Source organism: Poecilia reticulata, chromosome 5 (genome assembly GCF_904066995.2).
Source record: "Poecilia reticulata chromosome 5, P_reticulata-male-v2, whole genome shotgun sequence".
Lineage (NCBI taxonomy): Eukaryota > Metazoa > Chordata > Actinopteri > Cyprinodontiformes > Poeciliidae > Poecilia > Poecilia reticulata.
The window spans coordinates 5,535,759-5,563,288 of record NC_088834.1 but is presented as its reverse complement, the minus strand read 5'-3'; the positions used below and the strand labels follow the sequence as shown (position 1 = coordinate 5,563,288).

Sequence of the window (27,530 nt, the reverse complement as noted above, 5' to 3'; positions counted from 1 at the left end):
TAATAGGTTTATTCTAATCTGTGTTTATGTTTAACATGCTTTTTTTGCTGAGTAGCTGCTTGCTGTGAAGAGATTATGCTGCAAAAAAACCCACAGCTAACCATTAAAAAATCATTTCTGTACCAACTTTGGAAAACTTTCCACCTGGGGCTGAACGGCAAGCACCACAAACATATCCAGACGACCACACGCAGACATGATACAGGGATGATTCATACTCCCGGGGGTGCTGCTGTAATGGTTTATTATTCACAGCGCTGAGGACTGTAGTGAATGTAAAGGCATATTTGGTTTTAGGGGAGTCTTTGTAAGTCATTGTTTCAATGACCCTTGTTGAGAGCTCCATATTGACCCCAGATGTGTTTTAGAGAGACTGTGGGAGATTGTGTGCTCTGTTGGTTTAACAGTAACCTATGTTATACCATAACAGACAGAATTATGTCCTTTAAACAAATGCAAACTACAAATTTGTGTTCTTTAAAATGATGTAGTGACAGTAAGAAAGACTCAGAAACTAGAAATACTTTTCACTGGAGTTCATAAAATTGTATTCTCCAAAGTGTTTGTCACAGACCAAAGCAGCAACTTTTGTACTGATAGATTTAAATGGGTCAGAAAAATATGGGAGGTTTGAACAGTCAGGGAGGTACAAAGTGACTAAGTCCAGAACTTAGACAGGAAAGGGAAATTAAACACAGACTGCTGAGGGAACCGATCCAGGATCGGATGACTGCAGCAAACCTTTGGTGCATAATGGAATGCATTTGTCAATAGACAGTTTCCAGGCAGTGAGCAAGACTGTTAGTATTCCAGCATTTCAAAAACTGACCTAAATATGGCACATTCAAAACATCTATGATGTTTTGAAACTACAGACTGCATAGCTTGGCTTGGGGCAGCATACCTTTGCTGATGTTGCAAAGTTAGTCAAATTCTTTTCTATAGATCACAGAAGCAATGGCAGAATTTATCACTCAAAACATGACATGTCCTAAACCTAAGTTAGCTAATTAAGCTACATTTCTCCATAATTAGTGTCACTGCTAATCTAGGGAATCCCATCTTGTAAAGATCAGAAAGAAACAAGCAACATGAACACCGTTTTGTCCCTCAAAGAGTAATTATAAAAAAAAGAATCTGTCTCATAATAGCTCCTCTACAGTCATTTACTTGAAGAGCTGCTTTTTCTCCAGTTTTTTTCAGCCCTTTTATTTCACACAAACCATCAACTGAATATCACACATGCATCCTCCACACATTCATTTGCTCAGCAGCTACCACACTGACACACAAGGAAACCCATCACTGGGTCAGTGGAGGACAGTTGCCATGGCAGCCCATCCCGAGCTGTGTTGGTGCTCGATTGTGATCAGTGGTGATGCTGCTGCTGAACCAGCCTACGTCCTTTACTCTGCACTGCTGCCTCTGTGCTGCTGTATAGACAAAGCCCCATAAATATCTACATATCTACTATGGTCCCGTTGTGTAAAGATATATAAAGAAATATGTCTAATATGTGACACTATGGACATCCTGTTGTCAGTAATGTAATTTTATCTGAAAACCGAACCATACAAATTATCATAAAAGAAAGATCAAGTATATTTTTGCCACAATTTGAGCAGTGGAGATAGTAGTTTTGGACAAAATAAAAAAAAGAAACTAATGTCTACGATCGACTAGCAACCTGTCCCGTTTCTTATCCAGTGGCCACTAAAACAGAACCCCAAAAAGGACAAGTGGGTTGGACAATGGATGGATGGAATTGTACTGTGTTTGAAAATACAATTGTTCATTGTGTTTTGAGTTTAATCTCAAATGTACTTTCTTTACAATGAAAAACAGAAATTATCCAGACATTCCCTGCATAATAAGATTTGTGTTAAGATTATGTTGTTGAGAAATTCATCAATTGGTCTTTAGATAAACCAATCCCATCAACACAGACAAATGTAATTTCAGTGCTACACACCAAATTCACTTATACGCTAATGAAAAGGGCTTTTGAAAATATACTTTTTGTGATAATCAGGTCAGGGAGAAAGGAAAAATTAAAAACAAAAGAAAGCGTGATTATTGTTGGTTCATTGCTCACTTTTTGGATCACCCACTACTTCCAATAAAAGAGAATATGTCTATAATGGTTTCCTAGTCTTTCTAACACATGTGTGGTGTCTTAAGATGTCTAAAATTATTATTTGTAATTCTTGTACACTTTTTAAGTGTAGGAGAACAGACCATGAATTGTGTATTGAAAAGTCAAGTAATTTCTGACTGACAGACTGAACAGAGGACAAGTCTAAGCAAATACATACTATATTGTTGTATCCGAATACTAATGCTGAAGCCAAAGTGATTAGAGTCACATAGCACCCAGTTATTATACAGACAGACTGTATTGTCTGGACTCACTAAATAAATCGATCCTTATTACACAACACTGTACTGTTTGAGAAATTGAGAAACAGTATGATGTTTATCCACAAATCTATATGTAGAATCATTGTCTTATTAACATTTTTGTGAAAAGATGGCATTTGTAAAAATAAAATAAGTCATTTTGTTAAGTCTAATTTCAGATCACTTAACTATGTAAAGATGAGAAAAAGCTCAGCTGTTCCCTTTACTGAAAGGGAACAGAAATTGCACCTCCTCTTTACAGTCGATTTTCAGCTGGTTTCCATGGTTACCATGCAGGAGCCTGGTCTATTTTCAAAACCAGGGAGCTAATGGTTCTCAATGAGCCGAACTGTAAGTGTGAGTAGGGGGATGTAGTAAGAATGCAAATGGTTCACACATTTTGTAGGAGAAAACGGGGAGCTTGGGCTTCTGCACTCGCTTCAGAAAGTGGATTAGCTTTTTATCTGCTCCAAAGGTTGTTGGGAAATTTATGAGGAAGAATTAATATTTGTGACATAGCACCACCACAGAGGTTTTTCCGCTGCAGAAATAAGTACGTTCTCCACTTATCCCATGTAAAGGGTAACGAGAAAAGCATAAGAACTTACGGCTTCAACAGATTCAAAGTTTAAGTATATAAATCATCAAGAAATGGATCTATCTGTCTAATGGATTTATCCATTTAATACATCTTTTGTGCCTTGGCACACAGCTGTTCTTAAGAAAAAAAATTCTTTGTATTGTCACTAACTCAATATCTGGGCTGCATATGTGATATAAAAAACAAGGCAAATGGGTCGTAGTCATACTCTTGCATAAATGCATCTGGATTGGTGTATAATTCATGTAAATTTAAGTAGATTGTAAGAACAATATTCTGCACTTCATTTTCTTTTTATCCATCTTTTTCATCCCATTCCAACAAACCCAATTCCAACGTGTTCCAATTTAATTGTTCTATTTTTTTGCTCTAATTCCAAATAACTTTAAATGTGTGTCATCTCTTCTCTTCTTCTTACCACACACAGTAAGAATGTGACCTGGCACACAGGGCCTCGAGAGTGCTCCAGAGGCTGAGCTTAAATCCCTCCACATGTGCAACAAAGATAAAGCTGCTACTCCACTCTAGAGAACTGTCCTTGATTCTTTTTATGCCGCTCTCCGAGTCTCACCGTCTTCTGAAAGTTGTGGGAGGAAATTAAACGACACACAAAAGACGGTAAATGACAAGTGCCATGGTGACAGTGGAGTGCGCAGAAAAGAAAAGCAAGAAAAAAAAGAGGAAAAAGACGTAAAAATTTCCATCTGTGAGATGTAAACTATTAATGCATTCGGCACTTGCTGCATTCTTGCACCAAGTGTGGGGCTATGTACTCTGTAACCTTATGAGATTCTTAATCGGGACAAATAAGATGTTATAGTCAGCAAATAGTCCCTTTAAGAATGCTGTGAATGGTAGAAAATATGCTTTTTTTCATGAAATCTGTTTAATAAGCCAAGACAGTATCATACCAGCTCGAGCCATTGGTTGGGTACCAGTATCAAACTACATCCTGGTTTTCAGTCACCATTTCAAACCAGACAAAAAGAAATCATCAGTGCTCTGATTATTTAAAGTAATTTTAATGAGACGCAAGAGAAACAGTTCCTGTCTCTATATGTCTCTATCAAGCATATAATGTGGTGCTGCCACATGATGCTGTGCACTGTCGACCAGCTGGCTAAAAAAAAGTTATTACTTTCCCCTCACTTTAAAGAAAGACTATTTCAATTAAAACATGGACACAATGTGGAAGCTGAAATAGATACATCTTATTAATGTAGTTAAAAAAAACAAACATTTGGGAGTCTAAGAAAGTCTCTTAAACTATGGATGCTGACTGGCTACCAAATCTGAATAACTAACCTACTAACTTTATCTTTTTATACTTGAGTTGGATCCCGTTTTTCCAGAGCAGACTGATCAGACTGCATCTACCAGCATTCATACTGCTGTAAGCCATCTTGTTGAGGTCAGAAAACCTTTATAATCTCAAGCGAACCACACAAACTGTCTTTGGAGTGAGAATCTCCTATGACGACGCCCATGCATTAACTGTTCATTCTTCATCTGGAGGACGAAGAAAAGGCTTTTAAAACTTCATAGTGTGACTTGAAGAACCTCCTGTAGTCCCTCCATTTCCAGTGTACAACAGAAGGTTGCTGGAAGCTGCTTTTCATAGTCGACTTGGGAGGTAATCCGCAACGCAACCAACGACTCCCCCAAACAACCCATCCAGCTGTTTGAGCCAGATGCCTTATTTTTTGGACGTGTCCCTGGTCATCGCTTTGACTATGACACTGATCGCCTCAAAGTAAGACAGAACTTTCTTAAAGTGTCTGGGTAGGGAGAAGTTACAGTTAAAAAAAGAATGATGGAGACATTGTTTCATAATGTTGGTTTAATGTGTTTGTGAGTGGCTAAACCCACTGCTTCTCTGAGGAGTTGCTGATTGGATGCTGTGCAATTCTTCTTTTCTCTGCTGAAAAAAAATGTGGCAAATAGTTTTTTGAATAACCAGGCCAAGACTGTGCATTGGTTCTGCTTCCTTTTCTCCTCTTTTGCTCTCCCTCACAAAGGTGCAGCATAGACTTTTGTCCAAGTTTTTCATGCAGCAAAGGAATTTGAAGAAACATTTCCTTTGTCTCTCTAAAGACTAAAGGGTAGGCCTCGTGTGTAGTGTTTTATTGCCCTTTAATTTGTTCCAATTTGGCGCCGTTTTGTCCAGATGTGGACATTATCAAGGCTCCCTTCTCCAATCTTCATCTCTAGCTCTGACACACACACCAGCTTTTGACACACATGGACAGGCACACACACACACATCTTCCCCCCTTTTTTTCCCTCCTATTCGCTCCACCTCATATGTCATTGCTGTGCTGATGTAATCTTATAACTGCTGTTTTGCTGACATTTATATCATTAGTTAGTCTTGAAGCTATTTTTCAGTGTTCTATTCTCTTGATCATAAATTTGATTAGCTGATTTAAACATCTGATTATTCATTAACCTTTGACCACTAAACAGCTTGCATGATTAGTAGTACTGGTACAGACAAAGGTGCTAAAATACCACTTCTTTCTTTATCAAAGGTTCTACACCAGATGAGCAGCTGCTTGACATAAAGAGTGGTGTTGACCAAATATATTGCTTGTCTTTTTCTTTTGCTTTCAAAACGCTGCTCGTTGGTGTGAATATAACATCCCGGTGAAGTCGTCAGCGATTTTTACTCTGACCTGATTTAATAAATGCCATGTTTTTTCATCACTACTTTAACAGACAGGTGGAAATGTGCCATTTTTTGAACTTATTGCTTGTTATACTACAATCCTCATTTGTTTCTGCTATGATGATAAAGGTTTAAAAGCCTCCTTTCTCACCCATTGGCCAAGTTGTCGTCATCATCATCTGGCAGGCTCTTTCCTTGAAGGTCAGTATCACTCAGGTAACCAGACTTGAGATCAGGATCATCGTCGAGACCTTCGATGAGTTCAATGCGAGACGTGCTACTAAGGCGACTGGAGCAGCGAGCAGGCATGGTGTGGGCTGTGTACTGGGAGGAGCTCTTAGTGCCCGGGTATCCGCCACCTGTGGAAGATGGGGCATCGCCAGCCTGAAGACGAGGACTGGACTGACCATGGCGCCAGGACAGAGGTGAGGAGCGGTTCGACATGCTGGAAATGCTGCGGGCATTGGTCTCATCACTGTCGTAGCCCACGTTGCTGCTATCCATACAGCTACAAAGATACGGAGAAGGTTCAGAGGGTTCCACTGTTGTATTTGACTCAGAAAGCTTAGTATATGCAAAATGTCACACATGTGTTCAAAAAAGCACATTTTGCTTTCTCTTAAAAGAAACTCATATTAAGTTGCTCTTGAACCAGATGAAATGTCAAACATTCTTCAGGGAATAAATCATGACAAGTTACCGCATGAAACATGAAGACACAAACAAGGATGACCTGATATTTTTAAATGCAGTTAAATGCAGCAATATGTGTGTGAATCCCAAAGTTTACTTGTTTTATAAGTAGGTCAGGGTTAAAAACGCCAAGCCTCGAGCATCTGCTATGTCTGTGGATTGCACAACTTGATGAACCGAGTCAACCAAATAAATAATGCAAAGTCTGTAGATATTTTTATCTCTTCTTTGTGGATAATTTATAAGTATTGAGAACAAGATTGTGTCTTTTTCTCAGTTAACTGTTGATTATCTTGCATTCAAATGGCATCTACAGGAGACAGAGGATTTAATACAAGATTTTAGACTAAATTACTTGGTAAAAGAAATGAGCTCAGCAAATGAAAAGCCAGTTATTTTTCTGTCGCTGATGATTGACCAAGCACTCACAACACAAGAATAATATGTAAAGGCATGTTTAAATTTCAGTCAGAAAAAAAAAATCAACACAACTTACTTTGATTTCTTTTAATTCTAAAAATACACAGCAAGTCCTAATTTACAGTAAGGATTGCAAAAATGTCACGTTCTTTCTGCTATAATTGTTGTACACTGCTCTTGTTGTGACAAATCCATGTTTAGATCTATTGTTGTTCCATCAAAAACAAAGATTTCTGAAGTGAGACTATGAGAATGAAAAAGAGAAGGCCATTTGAAAACAGATGGAAACCAGATGTGCACCAGGTGGAAATCCCCCTAGCAGCTTCGGCACAACTGTTTACTCTTGATTATGTTATATATTGATTCATTCTGTGAGTTAATCTTCTTCAGTTCAGGCTTTTTCTTTAAATATCAATCGTTTCTGATTAATTAAAACGCAACTTTATCTTGTGCTGGTATAGAACACAACCGCTTACACTAAAAAGCAAATGTAGATCCAGATGTGTTTACCTGTGGGTCAGCTGGGAGCCGCGCAGACTCGACATCGTGTCTTCCAGATTCTGGCGGAGGTCAAGAACATTCTGCACAGTCCGCTTCCTCTGGGAATCTGGATCTGTGTGAAAATAAAGAACATCTTAAAGGTTTCTCTAAGTGTTTCATTTATGTTTGAGTGTGTATTGTTTTAGAGTGTTTTTACACACAAACACTGATGAACTGCATTAATAAAAGCTGGTTTGCATTATTTGCATCTGCATTAGTGTGCCAGCTGTTTTCCATGCAGAAACTCATCCAGTGTATGTTCAGGCCATTAGGCAGAGTAATGGGCTGTTTCACTATTTCAGACTACACCCCTCTGAACTGATGTGGTACTTCCTCAAGTTGTCTGCAACTTAGATTGCCCAGCAGGGGGATTCCCACCACACCCAAGATCTCTTTCAGATGTTTTCCTTCTCAACTGTATTTTTCCGATCCACTGATCATTAGCTAAGACTCGCATGCCTGAACTGTACCACCAAGCTGAATTACACCCACAGCAGAGTTACTCTACGTCAGCGTATTTTCTCCCAGCTGCATGCATTATAAAGTCACTGGGTTATGACCATGTCAAATCAATATTACAGTACAATTAGGGGTCTTGTTGAGTTTGCTGTAAAATATGTCTCTATAAAAAAGAGGAATCTGGGGGTTTCCACTACACAGCTGAGGCAAATAACCCAAGGGAAAGACAAATTACCAATAAATGCATTAACTAGGAAAGCTGTGTGAGTGGCAAATACGTCAGGGGACCCCACAGGTAACAGTAACGTGCTGAGCTTATACGAGGATGTTTAACTAATTTAGTAAGAGTTCAGAAGAAAATAAATCAGACAAATCAACTAAGTAGAAACAGACTTTGTATATTTAAAACTTGTTGCATCACCTAGTTGTAAGCAAGAAGGCAAAACAGAAAAAGAACATCTGCTATTGAAGGTTTGCCCTTACATGTATGGTTACCAATTTGGTTCCTGTGGATTACATAGCTTGATGATAAACATTATCATCAAGCTATGTAATTTCCAAAACTGTGAAAACTTTGAAATTTTCAAGTCAAATTTTTATTTGAGTGAATTTGACTGATGACCCAATACTTTTGCCAGAAGAAAACTGGCAAAAAAAAAACAAAAGATGAAACCCAAATAGAAATAACAGGATTTAAAAAAGGAGAAAGGAATCAGTGGTTCTACAGCTTGTGAAACCGCCAATATCAGCAAAAAACGTTAAATCTTTGCTCGGCAAATTGCTGTGCAGCAACATCACTGATGTCTTTCCTTCCTGGTAATGCGTTACCTTGGAAACCTGTATGTCCCTGAGAAACAAACTGCCAAGACCTCTACTTTTAGAGAGACGCTCACATCTGCTTATGATTAAAATATAGTTCTCCTGTTAAAGCAGAAAATCTGTAGTTATTTTATTGTGCAACTTTAAACTTTTGAATACATTTTAATGACAGCATTGAATCTGTTGCATGTTTTTGAACCAGATCATTAATTTACTCATACAACAAACGCAAAAATCAAAGAGGGGTGTACTTCCTCTATCTAAATTGTGTGCCGACTAACAAATACCAATTGTTTTGTAGTTAGATTTCTTATGTAGAAAATGTACATATAAACTCATTAACAAAACCCAATTGTTACTATAATGCTATTGCTCTACTTTTCTTCAGTACATTTTTGTAGACAGGAAATGACAACATTAGAACACAGTAGAAATTGTTTCAAATAAAATTACGGTGAGAAAAACAGGAAATGTTATCCATCCTTTTAATGAGAATAAACATAAATGGCTGGAAATATCTAGTTCTCCTTTAATTTACTGCTCAATGTCTCATTTAGGCATTTAATACACTTTAATTCTCCAAGTTCTTTCTTAGTTGTGCCCTGTAGGACTGATTTTGTTCTTCACATTTAGTTGCTGTTATAATTTGCAAAGGTAATTTTAAACATTTGAGACAAACATACTGAATAAGAAGCAAAGGGGAATGAAGAGGGATGAACATCCTACAAAATCAAATTAATCCCATGGAATGCACTGAAGCAGGAATGCTCAATGTAAGACACGTGTGAATCCCATCTGTTTTGAATACATCCTGTATGAAGAATGCACTGGACCCCCTGTGTAGCAGCTGGTGGTCCTTTAGCATCCTGCACTGCAGCAATGCCAACACCAGAGAAGGAAAACTTGGAATGTTCCTAAGGCAGATGTAGCACCTGTGAATAATTGTCCACTGTCAGATGGTCTTGTTCATAAATGTTTGTTTTTTTTAATGTGCCACAGTCTGGTTGATATAAAGCAGACCTAAATGGTGCACATTTTGTGAATGGAAAATAACTTCAGATAAGTTTCCAACTGATAAGGAAATAAACCAGCACATGTCAAACTCTTCAGATATGGCCAAGTTAGACAGAAGGTCTTGCACATGGCTTGAATTCATTAAGACAGTGTAATAAATAATCAAAGATAGCAAGGAGAAGATTTTGCAGCTTTAATCAGGCGCCATGATTACTTTTTATTCTGCTTTGTTCTATCTTCCCAAATTTTTTTATTTTTTTACTTTATTACACAAGCATTGACATTGCTTAGTGAAGTGGCAGTTTAGCAAACAAACAAGGAAGATCTAATTATCCTACAGACAAATAATATTCATTCACTGTATGTAATGAAAAACCTGAAATAAATGCTTTTCTGCTAGATCTTATTGATTTTTTTTTTGTTTGCTTTCAAAATTATTACTTTAAAAATGTATTTATTGTTTTTGGGGCAAATACCAAATATTTTAGTATTGGGGATAAATTGAAACATTAATGTATACATATTTACTCTGAAAACACTGAGGAAAAGTAAACATTGCCAAATACATAATTGTACATACATTTGATGTTGAATGTGCTATCTTTACCTGAGAATATGTAAGTAAACATTTCTGACTCCAGAACGTTTTTAATGTTTGAAACAATGTCGACTATTTTTCTGTCCCATTTTCCTTTCCACTGTAACAAATAAAGGCTATTATAACAGAGATCTGAGATGGCAGATCCCAGACAATTATTATGAAATGAGGTTGTTCCTTTTCTTTTTTACTTTGCATTCAACAATTGGTCTGTTCTAATAATACACGTTGTTCAAGGATTCAATGCTGCAAAAACACAGTTACTTTGAAAATGTTTTCACACTTCTTATCTGAAGTGGAGTGAAGTGGACCTGATGTTTTGGTCCACTAATGCACAAATTCAGTACATTTTTATGTTCACATTGCAAAGGCAGCATTTTGATTTTTTTTTTATCCCTATGATTGAAGCATAAATTTACATGGACAGCTTAATAAATGAGACCATTAACTAACTACACAATTCTTGATGTTATGCTGGAAAACAAAGAGATCTTCTATGTTGAGAAGTAAAAGCATTCTTTCAGGAAGCTCATTATAAGGTATGCAGCTGAAGCAGCTCAATATAAGGCATTGACAATGCCTTGAATGTACATTAGGCCATAAATATAAAGCTACTTACAGTAGCATGCATGCTGACTGGATGTTAAGTTATTTAACTCAAGCTAATAGAGTGAGTCAAAGGTGTCTTTCAGAATTGAATTATTGCTCTGCTTCATGAAAGCAAAATACAGACACTAACAACTGCTAAATTTTAAAAAGTACATTTAAGAATAGTGATCAAATTAGACATTTCATAAAACGATGTGAAAAAACAGAAACTATTGTAATTTGGTTTGATTTATGTGATGTCACGAGCTGCGACGCAGTCCTACAGTAAAGTCCGTGCCGACATGCAAGCGTACAAACATACGCACCCCCGTTAACTTACTTTTTGGTTTCAGCACAAACTGACGCGATACATCCAGAGGTGTACACACAGTGTTCTTGCCTCAGCTGTTATATCCATCCTAGCATATTTTCAGTGTCAAACATTTTCCCGATTCCGATATTCAACTAAGCTATTTCCGGATTAAAAGGCAACCGGGAGGGAGTCGCGTGACGACGTAATGACATAATCAGGACATGGTATTAATTGAGTGTTTTCTATTAAGTTGAGTATTCCGTTTTGGTTACAGGTTTCTGTTTTTTCAGTGTTATGCTTATTTCATTTTGTATATTTTGATGATAGTTATCTGAGTTAGAAGTAATTGTTTCTGTTGTGTTTTCTTGTGGGCAGAGCCTGTGACTATAAAACAGGGCTCGTCAACCCTGAAACTGAATTTAATTTCCAAACAGGTCACACTGATGGTGATGGACTTTTGAGCTGCTGTGAAGGTACCGCGTTTTTTTTTTTTTTTTTTAAACCTACCTGGACATATATGGTCAATATGCTTCACAGATTCTCCAACTTTTTTTCACCTGATGATGAGCACAATAAACACCATCTAAAGTGAACTATGGTATTGGCCTATTGTTTTTGTCCTTCATAATAGAGTTGCGCCATAATCCACAAGGAGAGTTTTGGTATGAAAAGCACAAAGCAAGTTTCTAAAGCAAAAGATAAAGGTTATGCAGGTAAATGCGTCCAGATGTACTTTAAGAGGGTTGGCACTGCAGGGTCACCCAAGATTAGGGTCAGATATGTTTGTGCATACAAAATAAGGTCAAGCAGCCACATCAGCATTCTGAACAGTCAGGTTTTCCATCTTTGAAAGGTCTTGATTTGCCAAGCCGACATTGCATTAACAAGTCTGTAACAGTGAGTCATATTTGCACGCACTAGTAACAACAGGCTCTTGTTTGAATCACTTTTAAAAGTAAAATAAAATGACATGTTTCCAGTTTTTTTTATTCAAATGTAGACCTTTATAAACATTTTTTTATAAACACTTTTAAAAACATTATGATTTAGATCAAAGCCTTTAGGGATCCTTCTACATACCCCAGCGTAGGATTGATGTGAATAAGTCAAGTTTATGGGTCACCTTGTTTGCACAGGACTTTTTAGTTCAGTCAAACTTTCTTTGGGACTGAACTCTGCTTTGTGAAGGCCACTTCACAACATAGATTTTGTTGTCCTTCAGTCAGCCTGGTGGCATATTGAGTGACTTCCAGGTGACAGACTCACTTTTGACTGAGCTTTAACTTTCATAGCTAGCATCTTAAAGTCACAGCTGACCTTAACACCCATACAATCCAATGTTGCCAGTCCTTTCCCCCCACAAATGTACCTACGATCATGATCATTACACCTTTGGTTTCATCAGACCACAGAGCCTGCTTTCACATAGTCTCCATAAGTTAGTTTTTTGCTCTGAATGTATTTGCAAAATGTATTGTGCCTTGCTATGTTGCATTTATAGCAATGGCTTCTACTATACTGAAGGACATTTCAGAGCAAGTTAATATAGAACTTCTTTCACTGTGGATAATGACACTCACCTGCCAGTTTCAGTAAGCATTTTCTTCAACATTTTTTGTTGCTTTTGGGTTGATTGGCACATTTCACACCATGACATGTTCCTCTTTACTACAAATAATCAGTTCCGTACTTGAACTCAATAATGAAGGACCCTTGATGTACTTGCAAATAATCTTTAAAACTTTCAGGCATCTGGAAACAGGGAAAAACTCTTCTTGTGCTACAATTCCTTGCAGTCTCACAAAGGACATGGAAGTGTGGATGATGCCATCTGCCCTGTGTTGTTTACAGTTCTCACTGGCTGGTATATAATTTGCAACAAACTTGAATGATTGATTCCTATACTGGTTAATGAGGCATGGGTAACATGTCGAATTGCAACAGATGTGTTCGTTAAAAGGCCTGAGGAGTCATGTTGATGATACAAAGTAAATCACATGTGAGCAAAAGCATGCTTGTCTGTATGAGATTTAATGTTGCTCTACTATCGCGGTGCATGAAATTGTGTAGATGAATCAATCGAGTAATCCAGGTTCATCAGTGGTATTGCATTATAAAATTTCTCTCTTTGGTTATATTTATAGGGAATCGCATTCCTTTCATGCAGTTTTAAATGTAACATTAAGTATTTAAGTAAAATAAAAGCTGAAACATCTTATTCATTTTTTTATTTTAGGAAAGACCGAGTGCATGTAAAGCAGGCTTTGTGTTAAACAACATCTGGCAGATTTCCAAAGATAATGCTTTGTTCTCTGATGTGACTACAGGTGATAATGTTCCACTTGCCAGTGAATACAAAAGACTCTGCATGTGTGAAGAGAAAGAAAACACAAAAGAATCAGCCATCAGAATCCTAATCACCATCTTGGATGATTAAAATCCTCTTTTCATGTATGAAGTCTATCCAAAAACCTGACCTACACCTACATCATCACAGTAGTAGAGAGGGTGTAAACCAACTGTCCTAACTCTGGAGATGATTGAAGCTGAGAAGAGGTTTATATGTGTCTGAAAAAGGAATTCAATATGGCAAAATTTTGTTCTCAGCATTTTTTGTCAACATCTTTTTATTTGGAAGCGTGGATGGATATCTGGATGGAGCCTTGAGCCTCCAACACATGTTCCAGTAAAAGAGAGGTTTAGAAAGATAATCAATCTGCTGGTAATCATTTCACAACCCCCCAGGCTTTATGAAGTCATCTTGTAATGTTTAATTTAGCAAGTGAGCACATTTCACATAATTTAAGCCTTTGGCCATCAGACATCTGAGCCACATGTGGGAAGAGTATGAACAATGGAGTGCCATGATGTCCGACTATCTGCTCATCTTTCTGTGAAACAGTTCAGCTAAGATACCATTCAATAAAACAAAAGGAAGACCAGCATGCTGTGCTCCCTCCCCCTGGTGAACTGCAAAAAAAACTCGCTCAGGAGAAATGTCGACCTGCAGCAGAAGCAGGTGCCGTGTTGCTGTATCAAAGGGGGCGTGGTGCAGAGAAGGGGATACCATGATGAGTGCTTCTAGCTCGTAGTACGACACCCAAACCTACTGTCCACGTTACTTACCTAACATCTGACTGAAAAGAAGCTGCTCCAGGTCTCCTAGTACTGTCACCACCAGCTCTGGGTCCACCTTCAGGAAAGGCTTATCTCCTCCTTCCTCTCCCTGGGCTTTGGAGCCCGATTCTCCTCCAGCTCCGGCTCCAGCTTTCTTTGGGATGGCCTTCGCTTTGCTGGAGAGGATTTCATCGTCTGACTTTCCGTCGTCAGGTGCCTTGCTTAAAGGTTTCACCTCAGCAAATGGACCACGAGGTATCCGACTCTGCTTGCTCAGGGCAGAGGGAGCAGCTAGGGCGCTGAAGGGCTTGGGTTTTCCCTGGAACAGTGAATGTTCAGATTTGGATAGGTTTCGAGAAAGGGGGGCACCCCCGCCGGCACTACTGCCACCCCCTGTGGTCTTTGGCTTGTTGGTCTTGGTCTGCCCTGTTCCAGGCTTGGCCATGTCATCACACCACTTTGGCTCATATAGGTGCAGCTTCTTCTCAGCATCAGTGAGGACAGCCAGGTTTGTCATCGACCTCTGCTTACGAAGATTGGAGGGCACTGGTATCCTGCCCTCAGAACTGCCAGCCCGATAAACCTTCAGCTCCCCACGCTGTGTGCTCTGGGGCACTCCAGACTTGGCCCTCTTAGCTGCCATGCCTACTCCTTTGCCATCTGCTTGGCCGTATGCCTTGGTGCTATCCGTCCGTTCCATCTTCAAACCTCCTTCTTTGCTTTTCACACTATTCCCAAGCACGCCTCCTCCATGAGACCATTATCAAAATGCATCAGGAGGGGGAAAACAGTCTTCCTTAGTCAAACTCCTCTCCTTGTGTGGAATCATGCATGTAAATTTCCCCCTCCAAGACAATCCTTCTGCTTTCTTTTCCTTCCCTCTGTATCCTTCTATCTCCCTCTTTCTTCCTGACGAGCTGCTGCAGCTGCAGTGCAGCCCAGGCGCTCCCTTTCTCTCCTTCCTTTCTGTCCTCCTCTTCACCGTTTTTTCCACTCTCCTCCCTTCTGCACGCCCTCCTGCCGCCGAACCGCGCAGCAGCAGAATGACAGCGGAGGCACACGCAACAGCACTCCCTCCTCCCCTCTGCTTTTTGCTGTCTCTCCTTCGCCTCTGCCTTCCCTCCCATCCTCCTTCCGCCCGTCCCTTTTCTTTGGTTTAAAGATGCTTTACCTTCTCTCACCAGAATACGTCAAACACAAGTGAGCAACGAGAGGATGGATTTTAACACCGGCATGCAATTATTCTCTAACATATCTTGATTTCCCACCATTTTCTGTGAGTCCTTTGTTCCTCCCCTCCCCCTCTTCACCTATAGGGTTCACTGTTCAATACTTTTGATGAATTAATAATCAAAGGAATAGATATTCAGATGCATAGCTGCAAAATATAGCACATATTATAATCACTGTCATAATTCAACACAGTGTAACAACTGGAGCAACCAGATTATCTCTTGATCCTGTCTGAGCTTCCTTATGATATCTATTCCAAAATTCCTACCCTATAAATCATTTGCTGCCTAGTTCTCCACTGCCTTCCAGCTGTTTTCTACATAAACACAGGCAGTGAAAGATTATGTATGCAAAAAAAAACCCTGCAGCTTGCCAAATAAGAGAGTGAATGACAAGATGTGCCAGCATAAGCAAGTGAAGTGCCCAAAACTGCACTTTGGAAAAATCTTCTACGTCACTTTTAAATGTATTTACTTTGCACAATAAAATAGCATGGGTAAATTAAAAATACAGTTAAGATATTACGGCAGGGAATTTTCTGCCAAAGATATTCCACAGAGTGTCCCGAAGGGCACAGGAAGATTCCGGGGGCTCTGCGGCATTCGAATGCAAGACTGCTCCATGGAAACCGCCCTCTCTAGCAGCCTGCATGTCATCTGCGCCAGACTTCAGTGCTCAAAGACAGATGACAAAGACACATTTACCTTTTCCACAGGCTACTATGACACAACCCACATTTATAGCCTTCGATCATGCTAGGACATGTTCAGTAACCATTTTTATGCTGGGAGGAGACCATGCTACATGTCACAAATCTATGTGATTTCATTACTGCTAGCTGCCATGTCCAGAGGAGACTTTCCAACTCTCACAAAAGGTTTCACCATACTCCACTGCTCTCTTTATTTGGGTTTTAAGGCACCTGGTGTGATTTAAGCTCCACTAATTTTGTAATCTGGGAATTAGTCAGTGGAAACAAAGACAAGATTTGTTTCTCGACATCACGAGTTTGCTCTTCTGCTGACTGAAGAACACCAATGATGACCTTATATTCATTCCTGTGATGAATAGCTGATTTGTTTCAGGGTGGGGATTAGCAAATACATTGCAGCAGAACTAATTCCTGCAGTTTTTGCACACAAAGTTTACAACAGACTGAAAAAAAGATATGCTACCTTTTTATTAATAATAGAAGTCAAATAGTTGTTTAAATATATTTATATTTAATATTTGTATACTTTGTGCATACAAAACCAAATAAAATCATTTAGTTTAATTTGATAAGTCCAATTTCTGTTGTTTACTATAATGTTCCAGCACACTGCCATAAATGAGATGAAATTAAAAAAATGTTGTTATGAAGACCACAATTAAACCATTAAATGTTTAAACATTGGTTGTAACAATTGCAATCAAAATATGCTCACACAACTAATTTTATGACAGGTAAGACACACTTTTCCTGCGTGATAGCAATGCGCTTCCGTATGAAAGCAAAATGTAAGTGCAAAAACAAAATTTTAAAAATCCCAATAACGTTACTCCCTCACCCTCACTCAGTGAGGTGGCCACACACTCTTGGTTAGTAATTTTAATTTTGAGGGTTTAGCATGAATCATGTGTAAAAACGCTTTGCTCATTCAGTCAAAGTGAGAACACGCAGTCGCAGCCAAGCCTCAGGAGGGAAGGGTGGAGTAGAATCTTTCATTTCTTCCAAAATTGGGTTTGATTTACGTTCTCCAGCTGGCCGTCCATGTGACTCTGGAACATCAGTGCGTGTCCACACACAGTCACACAGCTGTCTCCTGAACATTTCCCTGGTCAGCAGATGTGATCAGTTTTGTGCTTCTCAGCTGCTATGATGTAATGAAATGAGTAACATTAGGGAGACCTTCACGTGTGCTCTAAGGGGGAAAACCAAAAAATAAAAGAAAAAAAGAAAGGAAATGTACTCGTTCCTAGTTATGGCAGTGTAGAAGTCTAAGGCAGAAGACCATTCTAAAGAAAACAAGCTTCAGGTTCATCAGTTGACTCATTGCAGTCACAATTCGGGCTTAATCAAATTGTAACTTTCACCGACAAAATTCTTTGACAGTTTTTATATACTTTTCCAGAGGTAAACATTTTTGAAAATTGTCCAAATAAGTAGATTTAAAGATTTTAATTGGGAAGACAATTAAATCTTGTCTTCCCAAGACAAGATTTAAACATATTTTGAAATGTTTTTCTTAACATCTTTCAGAGAGTTCTTTAACTGTGTCTTAGGTATCAGATTTTTCAGAGCAAATTCAGATTTCTTGTTTTCAATCAATATTATGGCAACTACAGCTACTATGAATAAATAATTGTTAAATCAGTAAGTTAAACTTAAAAATTTAGAAGAATGTAAGATTTTAAGAAAAAATTAATCATAAATATCTTTAGCATTACTCTTCAAATCCATTAATAAATGTATTCAGATTTTTTTTCATGTATAAGATATGCAACTATAACCAAACAATGTAAATTTATTTATTTAGAAGCAATATACTTTTCTTTCCTGAGAAGTTGCATTTTTGAAGAATCAAGTTTTCTAACAGTTGTGTGATAACTTCTCACTGTCTACTTTTTAAGTATTTATCTGTAACCCCTCTCCCCAAACTATTAAATCTTCTCATGAAAAGCTAATTGCTAAAGGCACATGAAGAGTTTTAAAAGGTCACATGATAGTTCATGTGGTGCAGTAACCTCAACAACAACCTCCAGTGAAAGTCGTGAACTGACTGGAATGCAACCAGCCTGAGGGATTAGGAGTTTCTCATTTATTTATTTTGTTTCGATCAACATTTTTGTAAAAGAAAATTCACAGGAAATGACAGCAAAGGTAATTCAAACAGGTTAAAGAGTGATTAATTTGACTGCAACAACTGAGCCTTCTTACCATCAATAATTCATTTCAAAGAAATCATGCCTGAGTGCTTTTTTCTTTCCTTTCAGAACAACAAATAAAAAGTCCATATTTTACCTTTCAACCACTTCGCAGTTGGCACCAGATTGATGGTTAACCAAGAAACATCTCACCACTCAACTGTGAAAAAAAGGCTCTTAGTCCCAGACATGAAATCCGACCTGCCCATCAAAATAGTCAGTCTCAGCCCTAAAGCTGTCCGTTCTCTTTGAAGGACAGCTCATTTGTTTGTCTGGTCTCTCCCAGAGGAGACTGGCTGGAGGCTCTCGGCCTTCAGTCACTAAGATAATTAGGATGTCTGTTAGAGGCTTTCATGCTCCTCAGTGCAAAGAGGTGAGGTCATCAGGCACACATTTTATACCAGACATGTTGTTAAAATATTCTGATTTCAGTGTATTCCCAATTACCTCAGACATGGTGTTAATTGTGACATTACTTAAAAAAACAATTTGCGCAGCTAATTATTTAATTACACAATATAATTAAAAAACACTGTCTATTGTGATAATACATGTCATTCACAGTTCTGAAGGGGCAATCTTGAGTATTTTTTTCCCAGCAACATTGTATAATTTTGTAGCACAATAAAGTAAATATGTCACCTTCACTTGTAATAAAAATGCTGTACAAATCAGACATGACTTAAAGGAAATTTGATTTTGCAACTTAATGCTTTGAAATTGGGCCTCTGTCTCTTTAAAGAGTCCTTGTGCTTTCCAGCACTCTGCCTTCAGCACATCATCAAGTTAACATTCCTCTATTAACCATCTACAAACGTTTATAGGAAAATTGGACTGAGTAATAGTTTACATAATGAGCTCAGCAGATGTTCAGTTCCACCAGGTGTTTTCTAATTAATGCTGGCTAGTCTGAAGGAGCTTAGTGGAGGAGTAGAAGGGAAGGGGTGCTCTCACTGACGCTTGGAAACTCTGAGGAGGGGCTACATCCTCAAAGGCAGCACTTTGTCCCACCAAGAGTTTTACAAACACAAATGACTATACCAAAAATTTCTCAAACATGCATGATTTTACAGGATTAGCTACCACAATTATGAGGATAATACACAGCTCTACATCACGATGTCACCAGGTGACTCTGAACCCATCCAATCACTGAATAGATGCTTAAAACAGATCAATGTGTGGATGTGCCAAAACTTTCTCCAGCTGAACAGAAACAAAACTGAAGTTATTGTCTTTGGACCTAAAGAGGAGCGAAACAGAATCAATGCGCAGCTTCAGTTATTACAACTAAAAACCAGCGTTCAGGCCCGAAACCTGGGAGTAGTGATGGACTCTAACCTGAACCTTCAGAGCCACATTAAGACCACAAAGTCGGCCTTCTATCACCTGAAGAAGATCTCCAGGATTAGAGGACTTTTGTCTCAGCACGATCTAGAGAAGCTCATCCATGCGTTTATCTTTAGCCGCATTGATAACAGCGTCTTCACAGGTCTGACTAACAAATCAATCAAACAGCTGCAGCTGAACCAGAAGCTGCTGCTCGCGTTCTCACTAAAACCAGGAAGATAGAGCACATAACACCAGTTTTAAAGTCCCTACACTGGCTCCCTGTAGGTTAGAGAATAGACTTTAAAATACTGATGTTAGTTTATAAAACACTGAGCGGTTTAGCACCACAATTCCTTAAAGATCTGTTATTGTTGTATCAACCGTCTAGACCCCTCAGATCTTCTGGTTCTGGTCTGCTCTGCATCCCCAGAACCAGAACCAAACGAGGAGAAGCAGCATTCAGTTTCTATGCACCACAGATTTGGAACAAACTTCCAGAAACCTGTAAAACAGCTGAGGTTGGAGTCCTTGTCAAACGGTGATTTGACTAAAGTTCCAGAGGGTTAGAGTTCCAGTTAAACAACGTTTAACTGAAGTCCTAAAAGAGGTGCGGGTTTTAAGGTTTTTATCTTTTTTTAAAATCTCTTTCTCTTTCTCACTGTTTATTCAATGTCACATGATGTTTTTATTTTAATTATGTAAAGCACTTTGAAATGCCTTGCTGCTGAAATGTGCTATACAAATAAAATTTGATTGGTTGATTGATTATACAGATATGTTCTTGATGAGAAATTACATTATAACGTCATGTAAACCTAAAAAAAATGCTATTTTATATTTTGACCTTTTCCAGGCTTTATGTAGTTCTAATGACAAAGGAAAAAAGCATCGATAAATAGACAAACTCCACCAGAGCAACGGTGTTGCATACACACATTCACCAATTTTGTGTCACCTGAGACGTTAGCATGTTATTTGTGGACATTAACTCAATACCCAATCATCAGAAAAACAAATTATTGGTTGAATGTATAAGGATCCATAACTTTTAAACATTGTTGCTCTTATAGAGTGCTTCTTGGTACATTAAAACCATTTTACAACCATAAGAGAGATCACCCAAATCTGCAGAAGATATATTTTAGAGCATCCTTTATGGTGGGATTACACGGGGGGAGAGCAAGAGAAGCCAGGGTGGGAGGAAATTACTGCAGGGAGTCATCACAACGGCGGAGAGGATCATCATTTCTAACCTCTCCTCCATGGATTACACACACTAAAAACCAACACACAAGCGATAGCCTGAAACACTGCAGTCTTGTCTACAATTCTAGAATTCATTAAAATTCTTTTTATGTTTTATTTAATTAGACTGTGAATCAGGGCAATAACAACTTTTTAGAGCTTGTTATGATCAAGTTTTAAGTTTTATTGCTGTTTATAAAATATTTCATTGTTGCAATAAGACCTTTGCATATCACACTGCTTTAATAATGCAACATTTTATTTTAAATTGGGCAAGAACTACAGTACGCCAGTACACACTTGTTGCTCTTAAAAGTTATGTGTATATATATATATTTGTTGCAAACCAGATGTAACTGGATCAAGCCACCATGAAAGCATTTTGAAAACTCTAAACAAATCAGTGCATTTAGAGTTTTCAAAGTGTTATCATATTTGCTTGATCCAATTACAGTTGGTTTGCAGCAATGTGAAATGCTAAATCTATCCTTTGGCTAAGGCTTTTACTGGGAGGTCTCAAACATTAAATCAATTTCCTTTATTTACAGTAGTCTTGTAATCTCTTTTTCTAATTAAACTTAATTGATTGGATTGTCTCAGGTTCTTCGGCTAATTGTGACTTGAATTCATTTAACAACATTAGCAAGTATTGACAAAGACAAATACAAACTCAATTTGTAATTGGATTTGTAAATTGTGTGGATTGCAGAGTTGCAACATGGTTCAAGTCACACCACATATTTAGCTTTTAACAACAATATAAAAAACAAAAAGAAAATATTGCATTAAGAATGCCTTGTGGTTCTGAGAAATCTGCCATTTACCAGCACTCTCTTTTTTTTTTCTTCTTTCTTTTTATTTCTAAGTGCATAAAGACGTGGAGTATTTTAGGAAACCCTGATGCACAAAACAGACAGCACAGCCAGCGTGAAGCTTTGGCTGCGCGTCGAAGACAGACATTGCGAGAAAAACAGCCATGCTGAACAGTCAGCAGTGAGCCTTGTAAAAGTTTGGGTGTTACAGGATGCAATAAAACACAAATGGAAAAACTGTGTTCTGCATAACCAACTGGCTGACCTCAGTGAAGTGTGTAAAATTTGTTTTCTTCTAATAAACTTCTTTGGGATGAGTAGAGGAATGGGGAAAGTACCTTGAACATCTAAGAAGAATTTTCAAGTGTTCGTACTTGGGCATAAATACTCATTGAAGATTTTCATATTGTATCACACAACCTCAATGCTAAAAGAACCACATTTCACTGCAATTACAACTGCAAGCATTTAGAGTTAGTCCTTCCTCGCCTTGCAGATACATAGAATGGGATTGTCTTCTTCACAATAGAATTCAAGCTTACTTCAACTGGAAGAAGAAGATCAATGAATAGCAACTTTTAAGACCTGCCATATATTTTTTTATTGACTAGGCAATTCTGACTTAAATGGGTTTTGATCTAAATCACTCAATTGAAACTGTGGCAAATTTTCCTTTTAGGAGGTGAATTCACCACCAATGAAGGTTTTTGTAGTCTCTTTTGTTTTATTCCAGGGTCATCCTACTTTATTTCTCCTCTTTTATCTCTATTTAAGAAAAGGTGCCCCAATGAAGTTCCAGAAGTGATTACTTTCCTCTAAAAACACAGATGCTTCAGATTTACAACGCTTATTCTTCGTTGCATATATTCAAATTTCCCCTTGCTATTTTTGAATTGAGTGTAAAATTGCAATAGCAGAACAATATGTAATCTTAATACTGAAGGGCCTTAAAGACACATCACTTGAATTTGTGGAAAGAAGTATTCCTTTTTCAAGGGGTTCATTAGAAACTTAGAGAAAACCTGTGAAATTTCTGAAACCACACAGATTCTTATAAAAGACTGCCTCTGGCTCATAACCTTGAGTGAGCCAAATATTCCCAAATATGAATTGCCAAAGGCACCAGACTCACCTAAATCATCACAGCAGACCTCCATGGAATCAGAGGAGCAGTCACTCAGATCATCAAGTGTAGCATCTGAACCCTCACTGACCTGAAACCTGTAGTCGAACACAAGAACAGTTCAAACAGCATATCATAAAATAAGTCTATATTTAGCTTTCTTTATTCAAAGGCTTAGGAGGTGCTAAAATCAAATTTCAATAAAATTTTTTATATATGAGCTCATCTTTCTAATTTAAAAAAGGTGAAATACTGCCCTCACCTGAATCTAAATGGAGCAACAGCAGCCATGTTGATTTTTCCTGGCTCGCTCCCTCTTCGTTTCATGTTAAACTTCTGGTAAGAATCTTTTGGTTTATTAACAATAAAATCTCCCACAAAACCTCCCAAGTCCTGGTTTGAGATGTTCCTCACTTCTCTTTGGAAGTGCTCCTGTCCAGCAGAAGAAGGACGTGATCTTTCATTCCCATTTGTCCCTTTGGTATAAAGGAAACGTCCTCGTTCTCGGTCTGGATAAAAGTTAGCTGAGTGCTTCAGTAAGGTGTCCCCCTCTTGCGCGTTGTCTACACTCCTTAGACGACTCTTTCCAAAAGTCCAGTTCTTATTGGTGTTTCTCCTGAGCTGTAGGTCTCTCAAAGCCTTGTGTGTCAATACACTGTTTCGCAGGTCCAATGTGTCTTTGGAACGTGGAACGTCTCTTTTTACAATCTGAGGGCTGCTGTACGCCGAACATGTTCCATTGCTTCGCTCTGTACCGACTGGGCCTCTGTTAGAATACATACCGATCTTTTGCTGCATTAGGTTAGCTTTTAAAACTTTGCCTCTCACCACGTCTGCAGGATCTGAGGAAACAGATGATGAAGAATATGCAAGTTGTCGTCTGGAGGAGAGCTGATACTGCATTGTGGGAACGGGGAGGCTGCTGTACTGTTTGGAATCCATCTTTGGCAGAGGCATCATGGTCTGAGGTAAAGGGAGACTTGAACTGACGCTTGCATCACTCTGCCTTTGGGATAAAACTTTGATGTTGGCTCCATTGTTCATGGCTAGTGGGAGTCACTGTATCACTGAAGAGAAATCTAAAAAAAGAAGAATTGAAATTGAATATGGACAGGAACAACACAAAGTGCATCAGGAAAGGTCAATCTGATAACTGTTGTGATTACTTAAGGAAAAACAACAATCATTTCTTATAGCATTAAAACAAGGAAGTGAAATTTGCTGCCTAAAATGTTTTGGAATATCTCGCCATGCTTCATTCTGGATGGTGTTGTCATCCATTACAGCTAAAGTGGAAAGCTATGGTTGTAGTCCCATCTTAAGACAGTTAAAGGAGATAACAGCTTTATTAAAAATTATAAACTTTATGATTAAGCAAATCTACAGTAAAACAAATATTGTACTTTATATATTTTTTTTGTAATATCCTTGACACAGATAAGATAATTTGGAGCGAAGTGGGAAAGGAGAACAAAAATGAAAACAGCTGAAGCTGAATCTCCACATAATTATACTAACCACATTTGAGCTAGCGTTAGCATCATAGCACAGTGAGGCCTTGCACAAAGTTAAAAAGTACTACTTTAAAGCAGCAGTTTTAAACCATTACTTTGAAAGTAACTAACTAAGGCTTGTTGATTAGTTTTTGTCTAATCTAAGCAGTTGTTTTATTATTGCTCAGTTTTTTGAACTAGGTTAAAGACTTTCTTTTTTTTTTGCAAAGTCTGCAGTCAGCTCCTGTCCAAAACACATATATCTTACCCTGCTTACAATATATCTTTAAAATGTCATGCTGCATTCACTTTTTTGGTAGATTTGGTAGACTCTTGATGAAAAAAAAAACAAAACATTTTCTTTTCTACAGAAGCAATCTTACTACTAGTATTTTTTAATCAACTGTACAATTAATCAATCTGCTTGCAATTTCCTAAATAGGTATTGGTACTTGGTTTGTATGTGTTTAATATAAAATCCTTTTAAAGACAAAGCCAACTGTTGAATATTGATTAGGTTTCATTCACACCAGTCCTGTTTAGTCAGCTTTAATTGAACTCTAGTTCCTTGGCCTGGAAATCCTTTTCGTTTTGGGAGGTATAATGTGCAACCTAACTCTGATATGGACCAAAAACAATAAATCCTGCCCCACCTAAAAACCTGAGTTGGTTCAGTTCAAGTGAACTCAAGAGCATTCAAATGCATATGTGGCTGCAACTGAAACAAACGATAGAGTCTAGTAAGAGAAATGTCTCGTGGTCTTTCTCCAACAACAACAAAAATTAATAAATCCTACAACTGCTGAAATCTCCTGCCACTCCATTTTTATTTACATTTTGGTAATGTGATGAACAGGTTTCTTCAAAGAGTTTGGCTTGTTTGACACAGTGCAGTATGAAAGTGAACTGCACCAGCTGAAAATATAACAATTTGTACAATGTTGGTCTCCTCTTGGTTGTGACAACATGCTATCTATAACCTTAACTCTTTATAATAATTTGCTCTGAAGGACTTTTCAGATTTTGGGTTTAATGACCGAATAATAAAGGGGCAGCGACAGTTTGGCACCAGTCCAGAGTGAACCCCGCCTCTCGCCCAAAACATTCGCTGGATTTAGGCACCAGCACCCCTCCTGACCCCGATAGGGACAAGAGTGTAAGAAAGTGGATGGATGGATGATAAAGGGGTATGGAACTGTGCAACCACTAACGTCCTCACCATTATCTCTGTATTGGAGAGGCGCTGCCTCCTGGTCCAAACAGAGTTGGCATGGCCTGAAAGGAGCATTTCCCACCTGCAGAACAAGCCAAGTGGTGTCAGTCTGCCACCGGTCTTCACAGCATGTTTCCCACTGGAGACGTGGACGTTGGACCAAGAATACATTAGGTGAAGCTGTTAAAACATATGGTGTTTTTTTTAGATAAACAACTGAGCTTTGATTGATTTATGTTTGGGTTTTTGCTGACAACCTTTTATTTTAAGACAAAACTAAATGAAACTAGTTGTCCTCAGAAGGGGTTTATTTAACCCTCGTTTAAATGACATAATAGTTTGTTTCCTTAGAACAACTCCAAGGATAGGCAAGTGAAGATTATATAAACATCATATGACTGAGTTTTCTGAGTTGAGGAACTTAAACTGGTGGCTAGTCTGGAATCCAGACATTTAAGCCTTTTGTACATGATATTATCTTTGCTTTACCTTTGTCTGCTCTCTGTTCTTTTACTCACTTATGCTTGCTTTCACTCAGTTGGTCATGTGGTTCAACAATGTCTCTGTGAAGCAGACTTCCTGGAATGTGCAGCTGTTTCACTGCATTTAGTGCAGCATAAATCCTAAGTGAAAGCTCGCTGTCTTTGACAAACTGTAAAGCATAAATGGATGTCTGACTCCCAGTTATAATTACTGCACTACAGTCTTTACAGCAAACCCACACAGATTTGTGTAAATATTTGAGTTTGTCTTTGGGACAAGCAAATACTTTAGTGTTTAATCATTTTTCTTTTTCATTTAAATCTGAAATAAATAATTTGAATTACTATACAGTGATTTCCCCTGGGTCGACTTAACTTATAAATAAGACATAGTTATCAAAGTTATCTGAGTTAGTGAATTTTCTAATTATTTTTCCCTGATAAATATTTTTTGCAGCTTTTAGTTTATGTAGAAAAATTGCAGCTGATGGCAATAACATCCCACCACAGGAGACTACCAAGTAGTTCCAAGTGGGTGCAGTGTGTTTTGCTAACTGTTGCCGTGCTAAATACAATTAGTTACACAATATAATAACAATGTATTTCCCTCCAGATGGAAGAAAGCATTCTGTGCTTTAAATTGCTGCCAGGAGGCAAGACTTTGACATTTTCTCCTTTTCTCATTTTATCCACAAAATGTATGTTGTCTAGATTTGCTATTACAACCTTTTGAATAAATTGGGGATTTTAGCCTTTTTTTTCCCCAAGAGTTAGCTTTGCATTCTTTTACAGAACAGATATTCATTCTGTTATGTAAGTTCTGAAATGTCTCTCCTGCAAATGAGGAAAATTCAACTTTCAACTCAACCCAATTTAGTAGCTACAAGCAAAAATGATCAGTAGCCTTACTTTAGACCCTTAAAAATAGTTTAAAAAACTGACAGCTAATTTGCTAACTTTGCAGAATAATTTGAATTTGGATGTTTTCTTATGCTGCAAACATAGGCAAAAAGGTTAAAGTTAATTTTCCTACCTGATTTAATAATGGTCAATCAGTCAGTATTCCATGCAGAGACAAAGAAGAGGCAGCAGCATGTTGCAGTGGAGCCAACTTTCCTATACCAGCCAACCCACACTTAACAGTGGGCTACAGCTTACAATAACACAATTTAGACCCACATGGAGCTTTAGAGAGGGTGGGGGTGGATCGATGCTAGGAGACAACAAGCGAGTGATGCTTCTAATGTTTCATCCAGTTTTTCCCCTTTTCTTCCGGCAGTCATTCACACATTTCATCCATTATGACCAGACAGATTATCGTGACTCATATTTCAGTCTGTCTGGTGACATCATGCATAGTTTTCCCCGTGGTGCTCATGTTTCTGTCACAGCTTGAGTGTCACTTTGATCTCCTTTTTTTCTTTTACATACAGTGAGAGCATGGAGTCAGTGCAAAGAGG

General features: G+C 38.1%; 1 protein-coding gene across 12 annotated transcripts in view; it reads right to left on the bottom strand.

The window, feature by feature from the left end:
• Window positions 1–27,530, bottom strand: part of nav1b (neuron navigator 1b) — a 65,631-nt gene that overhangs the window by 27,380 nt on the left and 10,721 nt on the right. For 7 of the 12 annotated variants that reach the window (XM_008408985.3, XM_081606871.1, XM_008408988.3 and 4 more), the window contains exons 3-6: window positions 23,145–23,961; window positions 22,892–22,980; window positions 7,293–7,395; window positions 5,821–6,177 (exon numbers count right to left, since the gene is read on the bottom strand). In XM_008408985.3, coding sequence (XP_008407207.1) covers window positions 5,821–6,177; window positions 7,293–7,395; window positions 22,892–22,980; window positions 23,145–23,926 — 1,331 coding nt within the window. In that variant the 5' untranslated portion in view covers window positions 23,927–23,961. Of the gene's footprint in view, window positions 1–5,820; window positions 6,178–7,292; window positions 7,396–14,239; window positions 15,295–22,891; window positions 22,981–23,144; window positions 23,962–24,131; window positions 24,200–25,594; window positions 25,611–27,530 lie in introns of those variants that run through there. The other 5 variants (XM_081606875.1, XM_081606876.1, XM_081606869.1 and 2 more) reach the window with 4 other exon arrangements.